The sequence below is a fragment of the Xenopus laevis genome, chromosome 2S, assembly GCF_017654675.1.
Source record: "Xenopus laevis strain J_2021 chromosome 2S, Xenopus_laevis_v10.1, whole genome shotgun sequence".
In the NCBI taxonomy this organism is placed as follows: domain Eukaryota; kingdom Metazoa; phylum Chordata; class Amphibia; order Anura; family Pipidae; genus Xenopus; species Xenopus laevis.
Window position 1 is genome coordinate 55,778,918 of NC_054374.1, and position 25,340 is coordinate 55,804,257.

Below are 25,340 nucleotides of genomic sequence, written 5' to 3' on the forward strand. Positions count from 1 at the left end.
TAATAAGTGTCCACAAAATGGCTCCTGCCTGCTTGATATAATTAGACTGAAGGAAAACAAGATTTAAATAATTTATATTGTGTAATTAAAGTTCATTTTGATTGGCTAATGTGATAAAATAGGATTTTGAATAATTTATTTTTTGGGTGATGGGTCGCCTTTAATGAAAATTTCATCCAGATGCATTTACCTCAAATAAAAAAATGTAACAGAATTATGATGCTGTAGACAGAGAATCAATGCCATTAAACTTGCATTTAAAGAAAAGATTATCTTTTTGAAGGCATTAAACATACTGTAAATATTTATATACTTACTGTTCACAATAACCCAGACATGTAATTTTTTGGGGTTCAGCCTGATTTAAAACCCCTTATTTGGTTACCTGCAGTAACAACTGTCACCAGTTGTGGCGTAATTTGCACCAGAAATACATGGAAAAGTAAACCACCAGGGCCAGAATTAGGGGCAGACAAAAGAGGTGCCTGCCTAGGGCACAACAGGGGGAGAGTGCCAGGCACATGCCCCCTGCCTACAACTAGTTCAGCTCTCCCTTTGGCATGGTGCTGGAACCATATGTTCTCCATTGAAACCCATGCAGACTGGATATGCACATCACTGATCAAGAAAAACTCAAAAGGAGTAAAGTTTGTTTGTGCCTGTACTCTGGCAGAAAGGGATGTTTCTGTAGGACTTCCCACAAAAGCTTAGGAAGTGTAGCAATCTCTATCCAACAAGGCACACATCGCTTGCAGTTGCCAATTCCAAGTGTCTGCTTTCCTTGAATCTGGAGCCACAGGTAACTGTATGGAGTTTGCCAATTCACATGGTATCCAGGCCCTTATCTGCTGAGATTATCAGCACTGATTCTAGAGCCAGCACAGCCGCCTCTCCAGCTCTGCACTTTAGCAATGGGGGGGGGGTCAGCATTAGTGCAAAGAGTGCTATTGCATGCTATAGCAATGCTTATTGGCACCCCTGATAACTGTCCACTTCACTGCAGCCTTATTTTGTAATCATTAGAAGCACCTCTGCTCCTATAATCAGTGACGTAACTAGGTGGGGGTGGGCCCTGGTGCAGGCCGTGCAGCCAGGCCCCACCCTCATCCTTGCAGCTGCAGCTGACTCCAGTGGGCGCGTGACTGCAGGGGGGCCCTGCGGGGGTGCGGGCCCTGGCCCAATTGCACCCCCTGCTCCCCCGGTAGTTACGCCACTGCCTATACTACACTGCTCTGGCTATACCTCCACAATTCCACCATAGACTGGTCTCTTGGTCAACAGCCTGTTTATCATATTACCATCAACACTGACAGACTGTGGCTTTTACAGACCTCCAAGTCCTGCTTGTTTTCCATAAAGACCTGCTAGATCATCTGCCTGTAGCCATGTCTACATCCCTGCTCTCTGAGTCAGCCCATATGTTGGCTGTTGTTTTTTGAGCCAGCTTATTTCTAGCTGCTAGTTGTACTCTCCAGGAGGTAGGCATATCGATATTAAAGTCTACCATAAAGAGAAGACTGCATGAAAGTAAATACAGAGAGTGCACTGCAAGGTGCAAGCCACTCATAAGCCTCAAGAATAGAAAGGCTAGATTGGACTAGATTGCTAAAAAAAAAAAAAAACGAAAGAAACCAGCACAGTTCTGGAAAAACATTTGGACGTATGAAACCGAGATCAACCTCTGCCAGAATGATGGCAAGAAAAAAGTATGGAGAAGGCGTGGAACAGTTCATGAGCCAAAGCATACCACATCATCTATAAAACATGGCGGAGGCAGTGTGATGGCTTGGGTGTGCATGGCTGCCAGTGGGACAGTAGTGTTTATGATGTGACACAGGACAGAAGCAGCTGAATGAATTCTGAGGTGTTCAGAGACACTGTCTGCTCAAATCCATCTAAATGCTGTCAAATTGATTGGGAGGCGTTTCATTATACAGATGGATAATAATCCAAAACATACAGCCAAAGCAACCCAGGAGTTTATTAAAACAAATTAATGGAATATTCTTGAATGGCCAAGTCAGTCACCTGATCTGAACCCAATTGAGCATGAATTTCACTTGTTGAAGATGAAACTTCAGACAGAAAGGCCCACAAACAAACAGCAAATGAAAACCGCTGTAGTAAAGGCCTGGTAGAGCATTAAAAAGGAGGAAACCCAGAATCTGGTGATGTTCATGAGTTCAAGACTTCAGGCTGTCATTGCCAGCAAAGAGTTTTCAACAAAGTATTAGAAATGAACTGTTGAGGCCACAAACTCGATTTGTTTTTTTAGGAAAGCACTAACCATAAAGCATTCCTATGTGGAAATAGTCATACTTACATAAACTAATTTAGAAATATACAAATGGTTAGGACATTATAGCCAATGTGTGGTGTGTTGCATTAAAAACACAAAAATCCACTGAAGTTGTTTAAAAACACTGATTAGTTAAGCAGGCATTTAATCATCAAACTATTAGGTAATACAATCTCTATTTTTCAGTTTGATCCAAATTAAACATCAACTTTTATACAATTTCGATTTTGGCCTTTTAGTGGTGAACATAAATTGCCCTCTGTTTCATAACAAACCTCTAATTTGCATAACTTTTTGGTAAAGATCCTTCTGCTGACAAAGCACAATTATTTGGGTTGGCCTGTAGGGGTGTACAGATGTAAAGATTGCATAGATAGTAAATATTTAACAACCAGAATTATATCATCTAGTAAAGGAGTTTGAAAACCTTTCAGATTCCTTAACTTACGAGTCAAGCTTTACTTATTATGTTATGTCACCTTATATATTCCTATTACATCTGTCATGATTATGACCTGACAGAACCAACACAGAAAATAAATTTTAAAGGCATCGCAAGGTAAACTACCTGTAAAAGAATAATGCACACTGTTTTAAAAAAAATTGATTTAAACAAAAAAAAAAAAACACAATTACATGTTATACATTCAAAACAAGTACATAGCCATATATATATATATAGAGAGATCATGCCAAATTCCATCTGCAAGAATAAATAGGTTTCCATGGACTGAAGTCCCACTACATCTGGATGGTCATCATAAATTTCTAGTATGATGTAGAAAATTGTATTCTGAGCACCAACTGTCTTACAGTTGAAAGGTTTTTATTGAAAATTTGAAAATTGAAAATTTTTTGCTGGTATCCAGTTGATTTTATTTGGTTGCAAAAGTATCACTTTCTGTAGCAACTGGTTTAATCTTAAATACATTTTAGTACCTGAATAACACATTAAGCAATAAAAAGATATACCAATAACAATCTAACCTCCATATGAATTTGCTTCATGTTTGAGTTCAGGAAACAGACTATATATTGTATCTGATTTTAGAAAAAAAGCAGACAAAAAGGCTAGCGATTAAAAAAAATCATAAAATATTTTCTCAGAATATCAATAAAATTTTCAATCTAAAGCAAACAGACTGTGTTAAAGATGGCAAACTGATCAATTGATTAATGAGAATGGATATTTGCTACAGCTGCATGGTCTGACAATGGCTCTGTATGTACAGTACAGAAGAACAGCTTCTTTTTGGCATTTTATTGGGTTCAGTACATAAATACTGGTTCCAGAAGTAAAAACACTGGAAACCACAATTTCCATCAATATGAGAAAAATTTGCCAATTAACTACAATTAACAGTTATGTACTATTCATGCCACTGTAAGGTGACCTACCATCTATATAAGATATAGACAGTCTCAGTGTTTGGCTATCTGTAGTGTTTAGAAATAAAGCACAGTGCTCTACCCTGGGTGATATGTTTAGTGTGTTTACTGTGTTAAACTGTAACATATAGGGGGAAATTTAAAAGCAAAACTTCCCATAAGAAAAAAAAAATCTTGCCATAAATAACAAAAAAATTTTTCATGTAATATTCTTCAACAGTTATTGCAATTTAAATTGCACACATTGCATTTGTAAGGCCGTATTCGTTTTCACACACACATACAAAAAGGAAAATTTAAGTAAGATATTTTATTACATGTGCATTGCTGCAAACTTCAAAATTTGCAATCATTCTTCCACTGGGAATGGGGTCATTACTTCCAGTGAAAAAATTGTTTGCATAAAGTAATATTTTTTTGTGTTGCACATATTTTCCCATTATTTACTTTCATTACATTCCCCCTAGTGTTTTTCTATATTTTGTTTAAATTCTTGAGTTTGGAGTTTCCTTGGTGACTTGGGCTATGCTATATATCTCCTGCACTGAAGCCAGAAAATTATAAAACGTTTCTGAAACGTAATTAAAATAATAGGCATTTTGGCAGAGAGCCCAGAACACCTGCTCTTAAAAAAAATAAATCTCACCTCGCTAAGTGCGGCACATCTTTTTGTTCCTCTTTCTCTTTTTCAAATGTTGGGAGGTATGTATGCTCAGAGCAGCTCAGAGCAGCTGTTGAGAAACTAAACTTAGGGGTCATTGCAAATCATCAAGCAGAAAATGTAGCTGATGCTACAGAGCCGCCCGATTATTCAATTCTAAAGTGAATTGTGCTGGTTTCTGAGCTGCCATGTACCAATAATTATTTACTAATCCGCCTCAGCCTTATATTTTGACATATATATATATATATATATATATATATATATATATATATATATATATATATATATACACACACATATATATGAAGTATATTGTGAGTGGGGCCCTAAGCTCAGTTAAGTGACAGCAGCCCAGAGCATGTGCAGTGAATTAAAAGAAAATAAGATGAGGAGCTACTGGAGCATTTTCAGAGGCACAAATCTTTATTGTAAAGGACTGTGGTTGCTTTGGGCTGGTACAGAAGCCCAAAACATAATGTGCAACATTTCTAGCCCACTTCTCTAGTTAGACTTTAGTTCCCCATTTCAATGCAGCACCTGTAAGTGTCTCTTTTTGCCCTGAGGACAGCAACAAATATTGTTTTACTTCTGCGTGTACTTGAGATGAACTTCAGTGAACAAATCTATTCATGTTATAAACCTAGTTGATGTTTGCATGAAGTTCATTTATATCAGATTTTATGTTGATTGAGTCCTTTAAATGTTTACCATAGAGCTCTTTGCATATATGACGGGATGTAGAAATGCAACAATTACTTTTTCTTAAATTATAGGATTATTTTACTCAACTCTATTCTATTGGAACTGAGATGAAACCTACTGTATCATGTTTTTTGACCACTTCAATGGGGATTTTCATCTCCTTTATAAACCCAAGTTGCCACCTTTTCCTACCCGCAATGTTGCATTTTTCTTCAGAATCAGAATGCCAGCCTGCTTCATACAGAGCATCACTACTTGGCATTCTTTTGCACGCAGTTTTAATAACTACATAGTCATATTGGTGGACACAAGTCATTGCATGAACTGGCCAACTCAGAGAAGCCTGCAGCTACCATATCCTCAAGGCAAATGTTAAGTCCAGTCTTTCTTTGAGTTCATACACCTGTACTTTGAAGTCTGAACATAAATGCATGAAATTCATCAGTACTGGCTAATCAGAGGTTAGCCACTACAAATTAGTGGCTATGTAGAAATGCAACAATTACTTTTTCTTAAATTATAGGATTATTTTACTCAACTCTATTCTATTGGGGTACTGAAATGAAACCTACTGTATCATGTTTTTTGAACACTTCAATGGGGATTTTCATCTCCTTTATAAACCCAAGTTGAACTTTGAAGTCTGAACATAAATGCATGAAATTCATCAGTACTGGCTAATCAGAGGTTAGCCACTACAAATTAAGATGCATGTACAGTTTAAGCAAACAACATTTGTAGAGTTTGTTAAAGGAAAGGCTTTGTGCACATGGGGGTGCCAAATGTAAGCCACCCCCAAGTGATTGTATTGACTTACCTGAAAGCCCAGGCCAGTGCTCCTATCAGCAGAAAACTGCACGGGCCCGGGATTATTCCAGTGAGCACCACGGAGCGATCCTCTTCAGTTTTCTGCTTTCTTCAAATTTCCCGGGGCAGACGCATGTGCAGTTGAACGAAATAGCCGACTTTTTAGTTAAAGTTCAGCTTTTCGTTGTACTGCGCAAGCACAGCTGCGCAAAGAAAGAGGAAGACAGAAGAGGATCATTCCACGGTGCTCACTGGTATTACCCCGGGCTGGTGCAGTATTCTGCGGATAGGAGCACAGGTCTTTCCTTCTCCTAATGGAGTTTTGCATCCATTTGCACTTGCATTCATGAGCCTTATAGAACTCTTCATGCTGATGAATACACAGGTCAGTCATGTCTAAGAAACGCTGGGTTCATTGTAATAGAAACAGCAAAGACTGAATTGGGTCTACTACTAACTTTTAAGTATCTGTCAGAAACTGCAGAACTCTCATTTCTCATTTCAATAAACTAAAAACATCTACCTTAATTTAGTGACATATGGCCTTTACATGTACAACCTAATTCTGATACCTGATCAGAATCGGTTGTGTGTTAAAGGAGACAATAAATTGATAGCTAGTCATTGAATTTTAGAAGGGCAGGAAAATGGCATGTGGAACAATTCGAATACACTTTTAGAAGTACAGAGCACAATTCACAGTAGGGTAGTGGCTGAATATTTTTGACCAACAGTGGCTTATTCATGCAGTTCAGTGGATCCTGTGTATCTGTGCGCATACAATACAAAAGATACTAGATTACCATAAATCAGGGTTTATTAATGAAAAGGACATCCACTGAAATCAGATTTGGTATAGAATACCTTTACCGCTTTAGTCCAATATTAAACATTCCCGATCTTTAAAAAAAAAGTTCTTGGTAGACAATAGTTTTGAAAGTTAAATTAGAGAATTGCTAACATTTCTAGTGGTAATATACAGATACAAAGCACCTTCATTTACTGGACTATACACGTTTGTGTAAAGATACCCATCTTTATGCAATGCATCCTACCACCAATAAAACAACATAGCAGTGTTCATAATTGGTAAATAGAAAATCAACATAATTACACCAGAATGTTCATTATCATTGTACAAAGATACTATTATACAGCATTAGTTAATATAACAAAAATAAAAGTGATAGATCTAGAATTATTTATGTCTATCGTACCAAATACACTCATTAACATACTTTTAGACTAAAGTTTCCTAATGCTCATATGGAAGAGAGTGCATTTCGGCAATACCCATATGGAAATGTCATATAAATGAATCACCACTCACTAAAAGATGAGTAAATATGTAATTACATGTAGCAGCTTCCAACTAGGACTGAGTAAACATATTAGTGTTGGGAATCACATAGCACCAGATTAACTTGGTGTTCAGAAATGCATCTGGGCAATCGAGAAGACAGAATATCTTTTTGAATATTTGAAAAACAAGCATGGATGGAAGACCTAAGATTCAGTTGCATGCAGCAACTGTCATCTCTACCCATAGCTTTCTGATCAAATGAAAAATGAATACAGGTCAGGAAATGTACCGCATGCACTTGTAATTTCAATGTCAAATAAAAAGAATAAATTAGGCTTAAAACATACCATAAAAATAGGGGAAAATACATGTTTCCTTTACAGATACTGATAGCTAATTCATAAGTTACAGTGTGTGCAGAAATTCAAACGCACACACACCACACAAATTTTTCTCTCTCTTTTTAACTGTACCGTGAGCAGTAGAAAACGGCTCCTGGAAAAGGACTGTGACTGTGGGTTAGTGAGGTAAGAGCTCCAGTCTCCTTAAAAGCTAATCAAGCAAACAAAATATACAATCTGTTTCAGTTCATTGGGGAAGCCCAAAATTTGAAGAACAACAAACGAGTGTGTAGGTAGGTTGGTCAGACAGGAACATGAAATACCTTTAATTGTCCAAAAAAACTATCACCACAAAAAACTGCTACATAAAACTGGAAGATAGTTGGTCTTGATGCTGTAATCCTTGTGAAAAAATAAAAAGCATAGCATTTCCAGGGCAAGCCACAAGTGTAAAAAAAATCTTGGGGTGAGATAGTACCACTCATGTTCCGTCAATTCTAATTTGCAAGGCTTTCTAGCTGGTACAGTGTGTACAAAGTCCGAGTTTGGTAGGTTACTATATTCCCTGCATTATTCATGGCTCAGTGATGTTCCTGTGACTTCCACATGGCAGGACTGGAAGGGCATTGAATCCTTAACTGTAAAGATGGAGAAGTAAAGAGATTACATATATATATATATATATATATATATATATATATATTGAGAGTGAATAATAAATGTGACTAACATATAAAGATCACTCCTTACAATAAATGCTGTATTTGTTATTATTACATATAGCGGCAGATTTATCAAGGGTCGAATTTCAAAGTAATGGGAGTTTTTTTGAATAAAATTTGAATAAAAAAAAAGACCAATCAAAATTTATTTTAAAAAAAACGACGTTTTAAACTTTTGGTGAATAGGCTGTATTCTAATCGTTCTAATCGAAGTTTTAGCACATTCGATCTAATTAAGGTTAAAGTATTTGCCCCAAAAAAAGTCCACCAAATGACTCCAAATAGGTTCTAGGAGGTCCTCCATAGGCTAAAACAGCAAATCGGCAGGTTTCAGATGGCCTGTAGGTTAATTTCTATAGAAATGAATGGCAATTCCTATGGTAATGCAATATGAAAATAAAAAAATCTTCCCAACTCACCCCTATGCTCCCTGGTGGGTAGACCTGCAGGGGCTAGGGCAAGAAAGAATAGATCAAATCTACAATATATGCAGATTTGTCCCACCAGGTCACGGAGTGTGCAGGTTGTTTTACATTGTAAAGGAGACATATTGTGTGAAAAACACAACATTTCGGCTGATATTAGGAAAATTTCCTCAAAACCTCAAAACCCTCCACTTCTAACTGCTTCATTTACCAAGCTGTGCAGGCGAGTGAGCGGCACTCAGCACACTGTACTTTATGACAGGAACCAATCAGGGGCTAGCCTGCCCAGATAGAAAACTATTGGGAGAATAAGCATGTCTTTCCTTGTGTAATTGCATGATGAGACTATTTGGTCATAACAAAAAGCACTTTGCATGGTGGAAGAACACTGCATTTCAAGAAAAACACCTGCTACCTACTGGGCATGTCCATGCTCAGCAGCCATCAAATTTAACTGAACTGGAGAGATTTTGTATGGACTAATGGTCAAAAATGCCACCATCCAGAATCCAGACACTCATCAAAATGCGTCTAGAGGCTGTTACAATTGCAAAAGGAGGTTCAACTAAGTACAAATGTAATATCTCTGTTGGGGTGGCCAAATGTATGCACCTGTCTAATTTTATGACGCATATTTTCTGTTAATCCAATAAACTTTATGTCACTGCTGAAATATTACTGTTTCCATAAGGCAAGTTATATATTAAAAGGAAGTTGCTACTCTGAAAGCTCTGCCAAAGATAAACAAAACTCCAAAGAATTAATAGGGGTTCCCAAACTTTTTTTATATAACTGTAAAAAGAAATGTCCCGAATTTGGAATGCCCCACAAGTTAACAGGGGTAGCTAAAAGTCGCTCCTAACTTCCAGTTATACTAGAAATTTGGCTCTTCTAGTGCAGAGAGAACAATTGTGTTCTCTGCACTAGAGATGTTGACTTAGGGGAAAGGGGGGCAGCAGCACGAAAACACTGAGGCGGCAGGGGAGTGAGAATCACCCCTGCATTTAGCAGAAAAACAAATGATCACTACGAGGCAAATAGGAAATTTCACTACACCTATATTCATCAAAAGAACCCATGGATACATACAGTAAAACAGAAAGAACCCACAAAACTCCAAATGGTTTTCTTATCTCAAAGCAATTACATGGCTCCCATGAATTTTTTTTTTTAAATGGTTTTTATTTTGCGTTTTGAAACAAACAAAACATTTAACAACAGACAATGTAGGCAATGTTGATGAAGGATGCAATTGGTCACGCAGGACCACAACGTATTAGATTAAACCATTCAGTTATACACTTGGAGCAAAGAGTATGTTACATACAGTATTAGGTTAAAGTGCGTATTACGCGTTACTTCTATTCTCACAGAATTTAAACGTGCTTATATAGGATTGAATTTACTGAGAAAGAAATAGGTATATTACATATATTATCCCATACATTTGCATTTATAGAGTCTCTGGGTCTACTTCAGGACAGACCTCTAACCAGGGTTCCCAGATTTTTTCAATTTTTTTCGGGCATTGTCAGGCTATTTATGTGAATTTTATCATCGGGAGCCTGTTATTGACCAGTTTCACTGCTTTACTGTAGGTGGTTGAGGGCTCATCCATGCCATGGCATGTTTTGGCATAGAAGAGAAGGGTTTTTTGTCATAGAAGAGAAGGGTTTTTCATGGCTCCCATGATTAAATAAAATTTAAGCTTCATTGGCTTTGTAATGGAGTGCAACGTTAGTGCAATTTCCCTGTTCGGCTACTAGAGCAGTAAACAACTTGGAGATTCTAGAACAGTGATCCCCAACCAGTAGCTCGTGAGCAACATGTTGTTCTCCAAACCCTTGATTGTTGCTCTCAGTGTCCTCAAAGCAGGTGCTTATTTTTGAATTACAGGCTTGAAAGCAAGTTTTAATTGCATAAAAACTAAGTATAGTGCCAAGTAGAGCCTCCTGTAAGCTGCCAGCCCACATAGTAGCTACCAAATAGCCAATCACAGCCCTTATTTTTCATCCCAAGGGAAAATGTATTTTTGTTGTTTTTAAAGTCAGTTTTTACCACACAATACACATAAGTATTAACTTGGAAAAAAGAAGTAACCTTTTTAACAAGAAGAAGAATAGCATATGTTCAGTGTGCAAGCCACATTTTCACAATTTAAATTGGTGTTTAAAAGTGTATTAATGTTCCAATAACATCAGTAACATGTTTTTTTGTGGTTGGTACTTACATTGCACTCACTACTTCTTTTCATCCATTGCCCAAGACACTGCTCCATAATTGGGCAGAGAGTGCTCTCCTTCCAGTGTTTCTACCTGAATGTAAAAGTAAACAATATTATTATAATAAATCTCTGATAATATGACAATGAATTGATACCATCAAACACTGTCATTTATAAAAAAAAATGAACACTTCTCTTGAACCACAAAGGTTTTGTTTTGCAAAGATGTTCCTTACTTACAAGGGGAATATAAAGACGTACATTTACTAAGCAGCATTTTAAAGGAACTGGGTAAATAGATAGGCTGTGCAAAATAAAAATAAAAATTCTAATATAGTTCACCAAAAATGTAATCTATAAAGGGTGGAGTGACTGGATATCTAAGATAACAGAACATAGTAAGTTAGGTTGAAAAAAGACACACTTCCGTCAAGTTCCTTTTAACTTTTTTAACCTGCCTAACTGCCAGTTGATCCAGAGGAAGGCAAAAAATCCCCCCATCTGACGCCTCTCCAATTTGCCTCAGAGGGGGAAAAATTCCTTCCTGACTCCAAAATGGCAATCGGACTAGTACTTGGATCAACTTGTATTATGAGCTATCTCCCATAACCCTGTATTCCCTCACTTACTAAAAAGCCATCCGACCCCTTCTTAAAGCGATACTGTCATGGGGAAAACATTTTTTTTCAAAATGAATCAGTTAATAGTGCTGCTTTAGCAGAATTCTGCACTGAAATTCATTTCTCAAAAGAGCAAACAGATTTTTTTATATTCAATTTTAAAATGTGACATGGGGCTAGACATATTGTCAATTTCCCAGCTGCCCCAAGTCATGTGACTTGTGCTCTGATAAACTTCAATCACTCTTTACTGCAAGTTGGAGTGATATCACCCCCCTCCCTTTTTCCCCCCAGCAGCCAAACAAAAGAACAATGGGAAGGTAACCAGATAGCAGCTCCCTAACACAAGATAACAGCTGCCTGGTAGATCTAAGAACAACACTCAATAGTAAAAACCCATGTCTCACTCAGTTACATTGAGAAGGAAAAACAGCAGCCTGCCAGAAAGTATTTCTCTCCTAAAGTGCAGGCACAAGTCACATGACCAGGGCAGCTGGGAAATTGACAAAATGTCTAGCCCCATGTCAGATTTCAAAACTCAATACTTTATTTGCCCTTGATGCTGCTGAATGGGCATTGCTTGCTACAGCCAAGTTCATTATATACTAGGACTCAAAAGGTCCTTTTCCATTATGGATTTGCCTAGTGCAGTGCCATTAAGGGTATAAGTGCATGAATTTACATTTATCAACATTGAATATCATCTGCCACTTAGCTGCCCAGATTGCCAGTTTGTCAAGATCCTGTTGCAAGGATGCCACATCCTGGATGGAATTGATTGGCTGCATAGTTTTGTGTCATCTGCAAACATTGATACATTACTTACAGTACCCTCCCCTAAGTCATTAATGAACAAGTTAAATAAAAGTGGACCCAATACTGAGCCCTGAGGGACCCCACTAAGAACCTTACTCCAAGTAGAGAATGTACCATTAACAACCACCCTCTGTACCTGATCCTGAAGCCAGTTTCATATCCATGTGCAAATGACTTAATTAAGCCCAACAGACCTTAGTTTAGAAAGCAGTCATTTGAAGAGCACGGTATCAAACACTTTGGCAGAATCCAAATAGATTACTACTGCTTCCTACTGTCCAGCATCTTACTTACCTCATGACAAAATGCAATCAAATTCATCTGACATTACCTATACTTCCTAAAGCTATGCTGATTGCGGTTCATAATGCCATTCACTAAGACATTAGTGAATGTGATTCCTTAACAAGCCTCAAATAATTTGCCAACCACAAATACAGTAAACTTATTGGCCTATAATTGCTAGGCTGAGATAGTAATCCCTTAATTAAATATTGGAATGACATCAGCTTTCGAATCCATAGGTACTATACCCGGTGAAAGAATCTGAGAAAATCAGAAATAGGGGTTGGTCTAAAACGTAAATAAGCTTTCTTAGAACCCGGGGTGTATGCCATCTGGCCCTGACGCATTGTTTATATTAATTTTTATTAAAGCTTTATGAATCATATCCTAAATCAGCCACTGACTACATTGAGCTGAGCCAATAGTGCAGCAATGAAGTGAGCCTCACTCCTCTATTGTATACACTGCTGAAATGGAATGACATCAGCTTTCAAACCCATAGGTACCATACCCCATGAAAGAGAAAATCAGGAAAAAGGGGTTGGTCTAAAACTTAACTAAGCTCTCTTAAGGCCCCCATACACGGGCCGATAAAAGCTGCAGATAGACCGGCGGGCGTCCCCGATCAATATCTGGCCGAAAGTCGGCCAGATGCCGATCGGGCAGGGTAAAAAATCCAGTTGGATCACGGCCGCATCTGTTCATTGATGCAGTCTCGTGATCCGACCACCCCTTATTCTGATCTGATCGTTGGGCCCTAGGTCTGTCCGACTTTCTGCCAACTTTTCTGCTTTCAAAAGATCTCTTAAAACACACTTTTTTAGAGAAGCCTACCCTTACTCTGCTTAACTACCAAAAGCAATACCACATACTACATCTCTCACCCACTTAATTCTGATCTTGCCCACTCCCACACCTTGTCTTATTCCCTCCCCTTTAGATTGTAATCTCTTTGGTAATCGGTATTGGTCATGATGTATGAAACTCCATGTGATTTAGTAGTATAAACAGATTTCATTTACAGCGATGCACAATATGATGGCACTCTTTAAATATATGTTAATAATAATAAAAACAACAAGTAAAGCAATCAACTGACATGGCATCTATGTACGCTCATCACATAAGACTATCACTGCTGAAGCATGCTGAAACTTGTTTAACGTTTGCTGCAAAACATTTGGACAAGTTCAAATTTGAACTCTGTGGATGTCATTGCACACACCATGTTTGGAGGAGAAATGGCGCTGCACATCACCCCCAAAAACTCCATACCAACAGTTTGGAGGTGGGAACATCATGGTACTGGCAGCTTTCATATAATTGAAGGAAGGATGAATGGAGAAATGTACCAGAACTTTTCTTACATTTCAGTAAGCATGTTCAATACTTATTACCTGTGTCATTCCACTTTACTACACATAACTTTATTTACGGACTTATTGGTTTTGTGAAATATTTTTATATATTAAACTTACTGAACCAGCCTAAAGGTTCAGCATCTCAATAGTAGTAATACACATGCTTAGTCTGCGACACTCACATGCTCAGTGTGCTTTGAGCAGCTGTTTGCATTGCAAATCATGAAGCAGAAAATGAGCTTTGTGTCATATAAAGCTAATAATGCTAAAGGGCAGATTATTCAATAATGCTAATTGTGCTGGTTTATGAGCTGCCATGTATCAATTATTTACAAATCAGCCTAAGCCTTATATTTTGACATTTATACAATATATATGTTCATTATATTGTGCGTCAGTATGTAAGCTCAGTAACTGACAGCAGCAAAGAGAATAGGTAGTGAATCAGCAGAGCTTTGGAAGCACATATCTTCACTGCTTAAGGGTTATGGTTACCTTGGGCTGATAAATAAGTCAAAAGTATAATGTACAACATGTCTTTGCTACTTCTTTAGTTAAGCATCACCACCATCAGTAGATACCATCAGGAGATACCTTGATAAAAAAAAGTGCTCTTAAGGCAGAAGAATGCAGACTTGCCTGTATTGTGCAATTTCATTTACAAATACCCAAGAACTCATAGAAGGGTAGCAATTCCATATATAACTACCCCCCCCCCCCCAGAACTCACAGCCAGCTGGCACAGTGTCAAATTAAGTTCAAATTCATACCCACAGAAGTCATAGCAAAATTTCCTAGAATACCTAGAAGTCAGCAGTGACAGATCCACAGAAGGCAAGGAAAGAGGTAATAGTCCTTTTGAGATAAACACCAGGACAAATGAGTGTAAGAAATGAGTTGGGGGGGGGGGGTGCCAGCAGGCAGTACAACTAATAAAAACTGCTTAGCTTTGTACTGCTGCACTTATCAGTTCAGTGAGTGGGGAGAGAGGGAATCTGAGTAGCCCTCAGTGCTTAGCCCTGCCTTCATGCTCAGCTCTCCTTCACATCCTTCGTGCTGTGAGCCCGCCTTCCCTCCCATCCTTCGTGCTGTGCTCACACCTTCTCTCCCATCCTTCGTGCTTTGATCCCACCCTCTCTCCTATCCTTCGTGCTGTGATCCCGCCCTCTCTCATATCCTTCGTGCTGTGATCCCACCCTCTCTCCTATCCTTCATGCTGTGATCCCGCCCTCTCTCATATCCTTCGTGCTGTGCTGTGATCTAATCCTCTCTCCCATCCTTCGTTCTGTGGTCTCGCCCTCCCGCTTGTCCTTGTCCTTTGTTCAGTGTTGTGATCCTGCCCTCTCTCCCATCCTTCATGCTGCTGAGCCCTGCCCGCCCGCCCGCCCTCCCTAGCTCACGGTCTACCAGAAACATTACTGGGATCTACTGGTAGACCGCGATCTACATCCTGGGCACCCCTGCTTTAAAGGCAAATATCATAACTGTATAAATACATAAGAGGACCATATATTAATGTCTCTGATACTTTATTTACCAGTAGATCCTACCATCAGACACAAGGGCATCCATTGCATTTAGAAGAAAGAAGGAGAAAATGTCAATCTGCACCCTATTCAGTTAACACTGACAGGAACATCTAATATAATTAATTCAAGAAACAACTGGACACCCAAGTGTCATCCACATATCTGAACCAATGACTTTGTGAAGTTCCCTCGAAAGTAAGTAAGGCCCTCCTTTCCACTTCTTCCATGTACAAGTTGGCTACAATGGGAGAGACTAGAGAACCCATTGTACAGCCATGTTTATTTCTATAAAAAAGGTCCTTGTACTTAAAGTATGTGGTGTTAAGGCACAAATCTAGTAACAAACATCCTTGGTTAGGATTGAGCTTGGTTCTGCTGCCGAGGGTGTCAGTCGATTTCTCGTAGGTATACATGTGAACAATGAAGTGAAAATCTTCATTGTCATACGGACAGGAACACATCCACCCGTTAGTGGTCACATGGGGTGGATTTCAGCTTTGAAATGCTACTTGTGACCATGGTTAATTATAAGCATGCAGTAGATTGAGAACACTCAGACTTCTGAAAGGAAGGAAAAATTTGAGACTACTAAAGAGCAACTCTCAGATAATCTCACTGAACTATGGAACAAAACAGTACACTGCATGTCTGTGGTTAGTGAACCTGAACAGAAAGTACTGCACCTAGAGGGCACTATCAAAGGCTTTGCTACTGCCTTTGAACATTATCACAGACTGAGCATTAAATATTCATCTTTCTAAAAGAGCACCAACACAGAGGATTCTCTAGGAGAGTTAAGCAAATGTGATTCCCTTAATCAGTAAAGGCTCAGCTTAGCAAAAGTGACTAAGGCCAAAGCTCAACCAAAAATCACACATCTGAAAGAAGCTACATCTCTTTTCCTTTACTAATATGAGGTCTACTTTTAGTGATGATGTCCCATTATGATCTACAACCAAAAAAGCAGTTAGCATTCTGTTCCTTGTACAATATTACTTAAATATTAAACTTAAACTCAAAACTCAAATTAAACCTGCCAAAGTGCTATGTTAGCCTATGGGGGACCTTCTAAAGCAGTCGAAGAAAAATCTTTTGATCGATGGATGAAATCCTTCAAAACGTTCAATCAAACGTTTTTACTTCGAACACAACACGTGTCTGGCGTCCTGTGCTTATGTCGGCACGGGTCTGTTACCGGGCTCCCTTTACATGTGTTGGTTCGGCGGCCCGGTATCCGATTTTGGGGATAATATAATCTACTCCACTCGTAATTTATAAGATAATATAATGTATTTAATAGCAGAGGCCCAACGCGCTTCGTATGGTATATACTTCATCAGTGGCATATATTCAATTGTGTTTCGTCATGCCTTAAATACACCCCACTGGTTACAACCTTGGGTTCATTAACATAATTAGTATGTTAATGAACTGCTGGAAAATAACAAAAAAACACATGAAATAACTATATCCCTTTTATTAGTACCTATAACAACTCTAATAAGAAATTTAAGAAAATAATGCAAAAACACTGGAACATCCTCTGCAAGGATAAAGATCTCCAAGATCATCTGTCTGAGAAACCTCGCATAATTTATAGGAAACCATGCACAATCAAAAATTTGCTGGTGCCAAACTGCCTACCTCTTAAAGATCAAAAATCGATACTATATCCATTTCATACAGGAATAATAAAAGGATTTTTTACGTGCAGGACATGCAAAGGATGCAAGACTAGCAAAATAAACGACAGAAAAGTGACAAAATTGAAATCTAACGTAACAAACACCGAATTTGATATTAAAAGTAAAATTACTTGTAATAGTAACAATGTCATATATCTGCTTCAGTGCCCTTGCGGCTTGCAATATGTAGGTAGAACTAACAGAACCTTGAAAAAGCGAATAAGAGAGCATATGAATAATAGCAGAAAAGGATTACTGACTCTCAGTGTGTCTGCACATTTTAAAAAATTTCATAATTCAGATCCCTCTCTGCTTAAATTTATGGGCATCGTACAGAAGAAAGTACATTGGCGTGGAAGTGACATCATTAATACAATATCCAGAGAAGAGACTCTCTGGATACACAAGTTAAAAACTTGAGCTGTATTAAAAGGGGCATAGAGTCAAGGGAGGAGGGGGTCATTCTTCCACTGTATAGAGCACTTGTAAGGCCCCATCTAGAATATGCCGTACAGTTTTGGTCTCCATCACTCAAACAGGATATTATTGTATTAGAGAGGGTACAGAGAAGGGCAACTAAGCTGGTAAAAGGTATTGAAAATCTTAGCTATGAGGAAAGACTGGCCAAATTGGAGATGTTCACGCTGGAGAAGAGGCGCTTAAGGGGTGATATGATGACTATGTATAAATATATAAGGGGATCATATAACAATCTCTCTAATGCTTTATTTACCAGTAGGTCTTTCCAGCTGACACGAGGTCACCCATTCCGATTAGAAGAAAAGAGGTTCCGCCTAAATATTCGGAAGGGTTTTTTTACAGTGAGAGCTGTGAAGATGTGGAATTCTCTCCCTGAATCAGTTGTACAGGCTGATACATTAGATAGCTTTAAGAAGGGGTTGGATGGCTTTTTAGCAAGTGAAGGAATACAGGGTTATGGGAAATAGCTCATAGTCCAAGTTGATCCAGGGACTAGTCCGATTGCCATTTTGGAGTCAGGAAGGAATTTTTCCCCATCTAAGGCAAATTGGAGAGGCTTCAGATGGGTTTTTTGCCTTCCTCTGGATCAACTGGCAGATAGGTAGTTAATAAACAAAAAAAAAAAAAAAAAGGTTGAACGAGATGGACATGTGTCTTTTTTCAACCTTACTTACTATGTTACTATGTATGTTACAAGGTCTCAATATAGAGATTGATTTAAAATGTTTTTTAAATGATTAATAAATTATTGTTTTAAATATATATATATATATATATATATATATATATATATATATATATATATATATATATATATATATATATGTATGTATGTATGTATGTATATATATATATGTATAATTACATGTCTGTATTTTAGCGGTGTTAACCACATTGATATTTTATTACACCTGTGTTAATGTTATGTTAATGAACCCAAGGTGGTAACCAATGGAGTGTATTTAAGGCATGTCGAAACACAATTGAATATATGCTCCTGATGAAGTATATACCATACGAAACGCGTTGGGCCTCTGCTATTAAATAAATTATATTATCTTACAAATTACGAGTGGAGTAGATTATATTATCCCCAAAGTCGGATACCGGACCGCCGAACCAACACATGTAAAGGGACCCCGGCAACAGACCCGTGCCGACATAAGCACTGAACGCCAGACACTTTGAGACAGGAGCTTTACCTGTAATCATCGCAAACTGACAGTCCAGCTCCCACATAACAATCTATTTGAACCAGGCGCATTACATACAAAAGGCTCGGTAAGTGCAATTTGCCCGCAGGGCGAAACACAAGCTCCGGCGATATTATACTATACAATTTCCCCCTAGATATATCGGACATTACTTCGAGTGCACGCTGCAACGATCCCTGTGACAAACATAAAATCAAGCAGCTAATTTGTGAGTAGATCCGACTAACCTACTTATCTGTCGGGAAAAACTTTAATATACTATATAGAATTTCTATCTTTATTTAGACATTGGGGATTCTATATCGAACAAGCGCACCAGACTCAGGAACATTTTTGCATAGAGAATGGACTACAGAAATTCCTAACTGGGATACCCCCTTGTTAATGGACAACATCTCCACGGATCTTATCACAGCATAACTTGTTACCAGATCAATATCTGCCACCAGTCACAGTAGCAAAGCAACGTGGTTATCAGTGCCAGACTTCTCCCGAGATTATTTCATTATGTCCTACTAAAGATGGTTTAGAACTAATAGTTCCAATAATACTGATGCACAATACTCTACTGACACAAAAGATTGTTATGGTTCCTCAAGGACAATTTGATTGCAGCAGTCTCTAAAAAGTATATTCATATTTTTATTGTGATGTTGAATCACTGGAGAAAGGAGTGTTTGCATGTTTCTCCAGGCTCAGAACAAGTGCCTAGAGTCAAAGCCTTATAAACAAGCAGGTGATCTTGTTCATCAAAATGAGCTGTGGGACTTCTTAAAAAGACTTTGCCTAGTGACAGCAAGGAGTTATAAAAGGTTGACGTAAAGGCAGCCAAAGGTGACACTACCCAAGTTTTCTTCAGACTTGTTACTGAATTGGTCCAATTTATATCAAGAGAAGACTTTGCTTCACCTGACACCTCAGCACCCTGAGGACTGATTATATAAGCATAAGATGTCTGCAAAGGACTCTAGAACCTGTATTGCTATGCATGATTTTTTGTTTTTTTTCTCTCTCTCTCTTTCTTGTTATAGGACAGAGTACAAGAATCCCAATGTTTATGGACTTGCATGATATAATTGTATGTTTCGTTTATATTTGTATGGATAGCTTGTTTAAGTTGTATGTTGCATTGTTATATTTCTCCTTCCCCTCTCCCTGTAGTCCAGGAAGTTGCTGTGACCTTTAAACCCCTACTTTTATCGTTTTCCAGTGTACAGACATTTTTGGTGCTCTCCAACTGCCTAAACCAACCCTGGTAAAAAAAAATATTCTTTGACCTACTGGTCTGATTTATGTATAGGAGATTTTTTTAACAGTTTTGGAATAAATGTCAGCAAGATCTACATATTCATTTTAGTCCTGTTGAGTTCAACTGCCTGTGGCGATCTGCTCATAACCATACCTCTCAACATTTTGGAAACAGAAAGAGGAACAAAAAGATTTGGTGCGTGGAGCACGGTGGCAAAATAATATGCTATGAACTACTATAATGATCAGTTTTGGATCTTTTGAAATGACCTTGAAGTAAACATTGGTGTTATCAATTTGTATACATAAACTGAATTAGATTAACTATTTTAACTTTTCATTGGTGGCAGGAACACTGGGTTTTAAGTTATATTGTCTGCACTTTTTGGTACAGGCTAGTGGTCATAATAATATCTTAAGAGGTTTTTTTTTTTTTTTAAATCAAATGTGTATTTTTTTAGCATATGTTTTCTATATAGGTATCTATATTATGCCTATATATGAATAAGGTCCTGCATATTCTTTTGGTATTAAAAATGTTTTTTAATGGATACTCACTGTTTGTCGACGAATACTGCCCCGAGGCTTAGGAACAGGTTTAGCTAGCCTTATGGCTACATCTTCAGGGTGCCGTGATTTTTGGGCTTGCAAGGCTAGTTGATATGCAACTTCAAATGCTTGGCCAAGGGTAAGAATAATCTCATAGGCCTGGTTCTGAAGGACAGTCAAGAAAAGCAAATAAAATTAAAGTGATTAATGCGATTAATAAAATTAACAAAAGTGAAGATGAGCTACAGTACAGCAGTAAAAATATTAAAGGATGTAAGGCTCTCCACAATGGATCCTATAATATTTACACCTCTTAGGAAAAAAATAGTCTGGTTTATGGAAATGAGTGCAATGCTTACCTTATTCCCAGACATCCAGTGTTACCTTTTACTACACATGCATTAAGTGCCCGTCAGTGCTATGGATGTCTAGGGAAAGTATATCAAATATATATATATATATATATATATATATATATATATATATTAAACTATCACACTGTAGAGCACCTCCAGCTGATTAAAATCAGAGGTTTCCCATTTATGAAAGATGGTTTTGTTACACAAAAATTTGGGTACTCTTGTAATTTTGCTAATTTGAATGCATGTAACTGCTCAATGCTGATTACTGGCAACACCAGATTGGTTGGATTAGCTCATTAAGCCTTGAACTTCAAAGGCAGATGTGTCCATTCATGAGAAAAGGTATTTAAGGTGGCCAATTGCAAGTTGTGCTTCTGTTTGACTCTCCTCTGAAGAGTGAAAGCATGGTATTCCTCAAAACAATTCTCAAAATATCTGAAAACAAAGATTGTTCAGTATGATGGTTTAGGGGAAGGCTTCAAAAAGCTATCTCAGAGGTTTAAACTGTCTGTTTCAACTGTAAGTAATGTAATCAGGAAATGGAAGGCCACAGGCACAGTTGCAGTAAAACCCAGGTCTGACAGGCCAAGAAAAATACAGGAGCGGCATATGCGGAGCATTGTGAGAATGGTTAGAGACAACCCAAAGATCAACTCCAAATTGTGCAATTTGCACAAGGAAAATCTGTATGGCAGGGTGATGAGAAAGAAACCCTTTCTGCACTAACGCCCCAAACAGACTTGGACTGGGGCCCTTGGTAAAGTCGAGGGTCGGATGAATTCAACCCAATGTCAACAAATTCTTCAGGATGTTCAGGCATCAGTCACAAAATTGGAATTACGCAGGGTTTGGATATTCCAACAAGACAATGACCCTAAACACACTTTGAAATCTACAAAGGCATTTATGCAGAGGGAGAAGTACAATATTCTGGAATGGCCATCACAGTCCCCCAACTTGAATATCATCGAAAATCTATGGGATGATTTGAAGCAGGCTGTCTATGCTCGGCAGCCATCAAATTTAACTGAACTGGAGAGATTTTGTATGGACAAATGGTCAAAAATACCGCCATCCAGAATCCAGACACTCTTCAAAGGGGCTGTTACATTTGCAAAAAAAGGCTCAACTAAGTATTGATGTAATATCTCTGTTGGGGTGCCCAACTTTATGCACCTTTCTAATTTTGCTATGATGCATTTGGCATATTTTCTGTTAATGCAATAAACCTTGTCACTGCTGAAATACTACTGTTTCCATAAGGCATGTTATATATTAAAAGGAAGTTGCTACTTTGAAAGCTCTGCCACTGATAAACAAAACTCAAAAGAATTAAGAGGGGTTTCCAAACTTTTTCATATGACTGTAGCTAAACTTTTAAAAATGCTAAATGGCAGACAAATACTGCTTCAATAGCAATATGCTATAATGCACATGGGAAAAATATATTTTTTGCTTTACAGCTCCATTAACTATTAGTTGGGGTTATGTTTGTTATGTTACAAGAAATTATCTTGATCGCACTTGATTCCACAGCCACTAAGGGGTTAATAGCATACAAACAGACTAGCATTTCCGTTCAGCATGCAGAGGGCTAAGGCTCACAGGTACATACTTCTGAGCTAGGGTTAGTTATATTTATTATTATAAAAGGTATACAGTCCATATGTATTACCTTCAGGTCATTAATAAACAAGTTGAAAAGCAGAAGACCATGTACAGAGCCCTGCGGCACTAACACTGGTCCAATTAGAAAATGTCCAAATTATCCATTAACAGCCCTTCAAAAAGATTTCCTACCACTGATGTCAGACTAACCGGCCTATAGTTTGAGGCTGAGAACGGGATCACTTTTTAAATAGCAGCACCATATTAGCAATCTGCCAGACCTGAATCCCGAACGAAACGTCAACCTGCTTTTTTAAATGTACTAAATAAAATGTATGTTTTTTAACTTTACAGCCTTTATTCCAGGGGCTACTGTCACCTGAGACAGCTGCCCCAATGCTGCATCCCTTCAACCCCTTGATGCTTGCCTCTTTTGCTTTGAAACAGGTCAGGGGGAAGGATGCATTGCTAGCGCCGAGAGCACAATTAAAATTCACATAGGTAGCTAAAAAGTGGGGACAAAAACTGAACTAAATATTCTAGATGGGTGATCCTATCACCCTTTGACTATATATAAATGTATAAATTCACATGAACATCACATGTGGAGGACCATGTACTCCTCACCACATCTCTGTATGTTTTTGATGTAATCTTTGGGGGGGGGGTGATGAATGATGTGTTGTCTACCACCTACCATAAATCCTGTCCTAAATCACCTTCCCAATGTGTTATATATGAAAATTATGCTTCTAGAAGGTATTGGTAAAGGTGCAAGAATGCCACCTTAGAGTGTCTTTAAATAACACATATTGGGGGAAATGTAATAAAATCGTGATGCGAAAAAATTTGCGTTTACATAAGAATAAAAATTTGCATGTTGCAATGTAATATTCTTCATTCGAATATTATTCGAATATGAATATCAATTCAAACTTTTAAAACCAGCTTGAATGAGGCGTAAACTTTTGGAGCAAACATAACTTTTCTATAAGAAGTTTTATTACATACACTGTGCAGTATCACTAAACTATAACATTTGCATCCATTATCCAACTTTTTGTATGAGGGGAAAAGTGCTAACAAAGGCAAAATTATTTAGTTTGCGAATATTTATTCACATTGCAATTAGACTGTGAACGATTTTGTTGTTAGTGACCAATATTACATTCCCTCAATTGATTCCATAAATTATAAAAATTTGGGGTATTTTTTCCATTCTTACAATTAGGCTCTGAATTAATTTGGGGGCTGCAGGAAAATGGGCAAGATTATTTTAGTCATGTATTCTAACTTATCTCATAAGACTAAAATTCAGCTGTAGAACATACTGCAGGGAGTTAATGTTCATAGCTTGCCTGTCCCTGAGTGACCTTGAGGCCAGTAATGTGTACAAATGCCACAGTGTGTGGTTTAGGTTTGGTAGTATAGTGAATAGATTTGTAAATAAAACTACTACTGTATGTCATCAGCAACTATGCATTCATTTTTGGCCCATAGTAAAATCATAAATATTTACAATGTCTCTTATAAATGCCCAAATGAATATAAATGGAGATAGCGGGCAACACTGATTGGTTCCCTCTTGAAGATGGTATAACTCCTATTATAAAGACCCTATTATACAAAGGCTTGTGAGTCTTTACTTAATGCTGTATGTGCCGGATCCACATAATACTGCATTGTTTTAATCGCATAATTTAACTAAACTTTAATGAACACAATTTATAAGGTAATTGAATTTAGCTCATGAATTTCTTGCTAACGTTTTTTCTACCTAATGTCTTAATAGCTAATTGCTTCTGGAAATTGATTCATGTACAATGTCATTCATATTTGAATCATATGCATTGCAAGGATTGGTTTTATTGGAGCAATACACAGTGGTAATACAGTGGTGGGTGAACTTCCTCAAAGTTCAAACGTGAGTGACAAGCAAATGCTTTATATACACCTACAAACGTGCATAATTAATTAATTAATTAATTAATTCAACAAGTGCTATATACAACTAAACAATTGAATACTTGAGTAGTTGAATGGTATATGTTTATAACTTCAATTTTCATCATTATTAGAATTAATAACACCTGTAAAATAATAAAAATTCATGATAAAAAGATTTTTTATGTGCAATGTTAAAATATTCGTGAAGTTATAAACATATACCATTCAACTACTCAACTATTCAATTGTTTAGTTGTATATAGCACTTGTTGAATTAATTAATTAATTAATTATGCATGTTTGTAGGTGTATTTAAAGCATTTGCCTGTCACTCACGTTTGAACTTTGAGGAAGTGCCCGGTTGTTTAGGGTCACGAAACGAGTCAGTTTGCTGTACACCCACCACTGTATTACCACTGTGTATTGCTCCAATAAAGCCACTTCTGATATATACACACGTTCTCCCAGTGAGAAGTCTGTCAGCGCTGAGAGTGGGAAAGAAAAAACTTTTGTGCAGTCTAAACATCAGATCTAGTGACTGAGATCCTGCGATAGCAGCGACGGATTATGTGAGACACTGTGTGCGGTTGAGCTCCGCCATTCCTTCTCCTCACGTATATTCTCTGTATGGATAATTGCAAGGATTGGTATATAGTTTTATTTGGACATCAAAACCATGTTGTGCTGCATTCTGTTAAAATCTCGCTACAACAGTTGTATTTTTCTTTTGAAAAAATATATTTTTGCAACTAAAGCAATC

At 37.7% G+C, this 25,340-nt stretch overlaps 1 protein-coding gene across 7 annotated transcripts in view; it reads right to left on the reverse strand.

Annotated features, from left to right (window-relative positions):
- The window catches only part of anks1a.S (ankyrin repeat and sterile alpha motif domain containing 1A S homeolog), a 184,458-nt gene that overhangs the window by 554 nt on the left and 158,564 nt on the right, over positions 1 to 25,340 (reverse strand). For 6 of the 7 annotated variants that reach the window (XM_018248200.2, XM_018248199.2, XM_018248196.2 and 3 more), the window contains 3 exon segments: positions 20,673 to 20,828; positions 10,883 to 10,967; positions 6,661 to 8,143 (listed from right to left, as the gene is read on the reverse strand). In XM_018248200.2, the coding sequence (XP_018103689.1) occupies positions 10,893 to 10,967; positions 20,673 to 20,828 (231 nt within the window). In that variant the 3' untranslated portion in view covers positions 6,661 to 8,143; positions 10,883 to 10,892. 7 annotated transcript variants of the gene reach the window in all.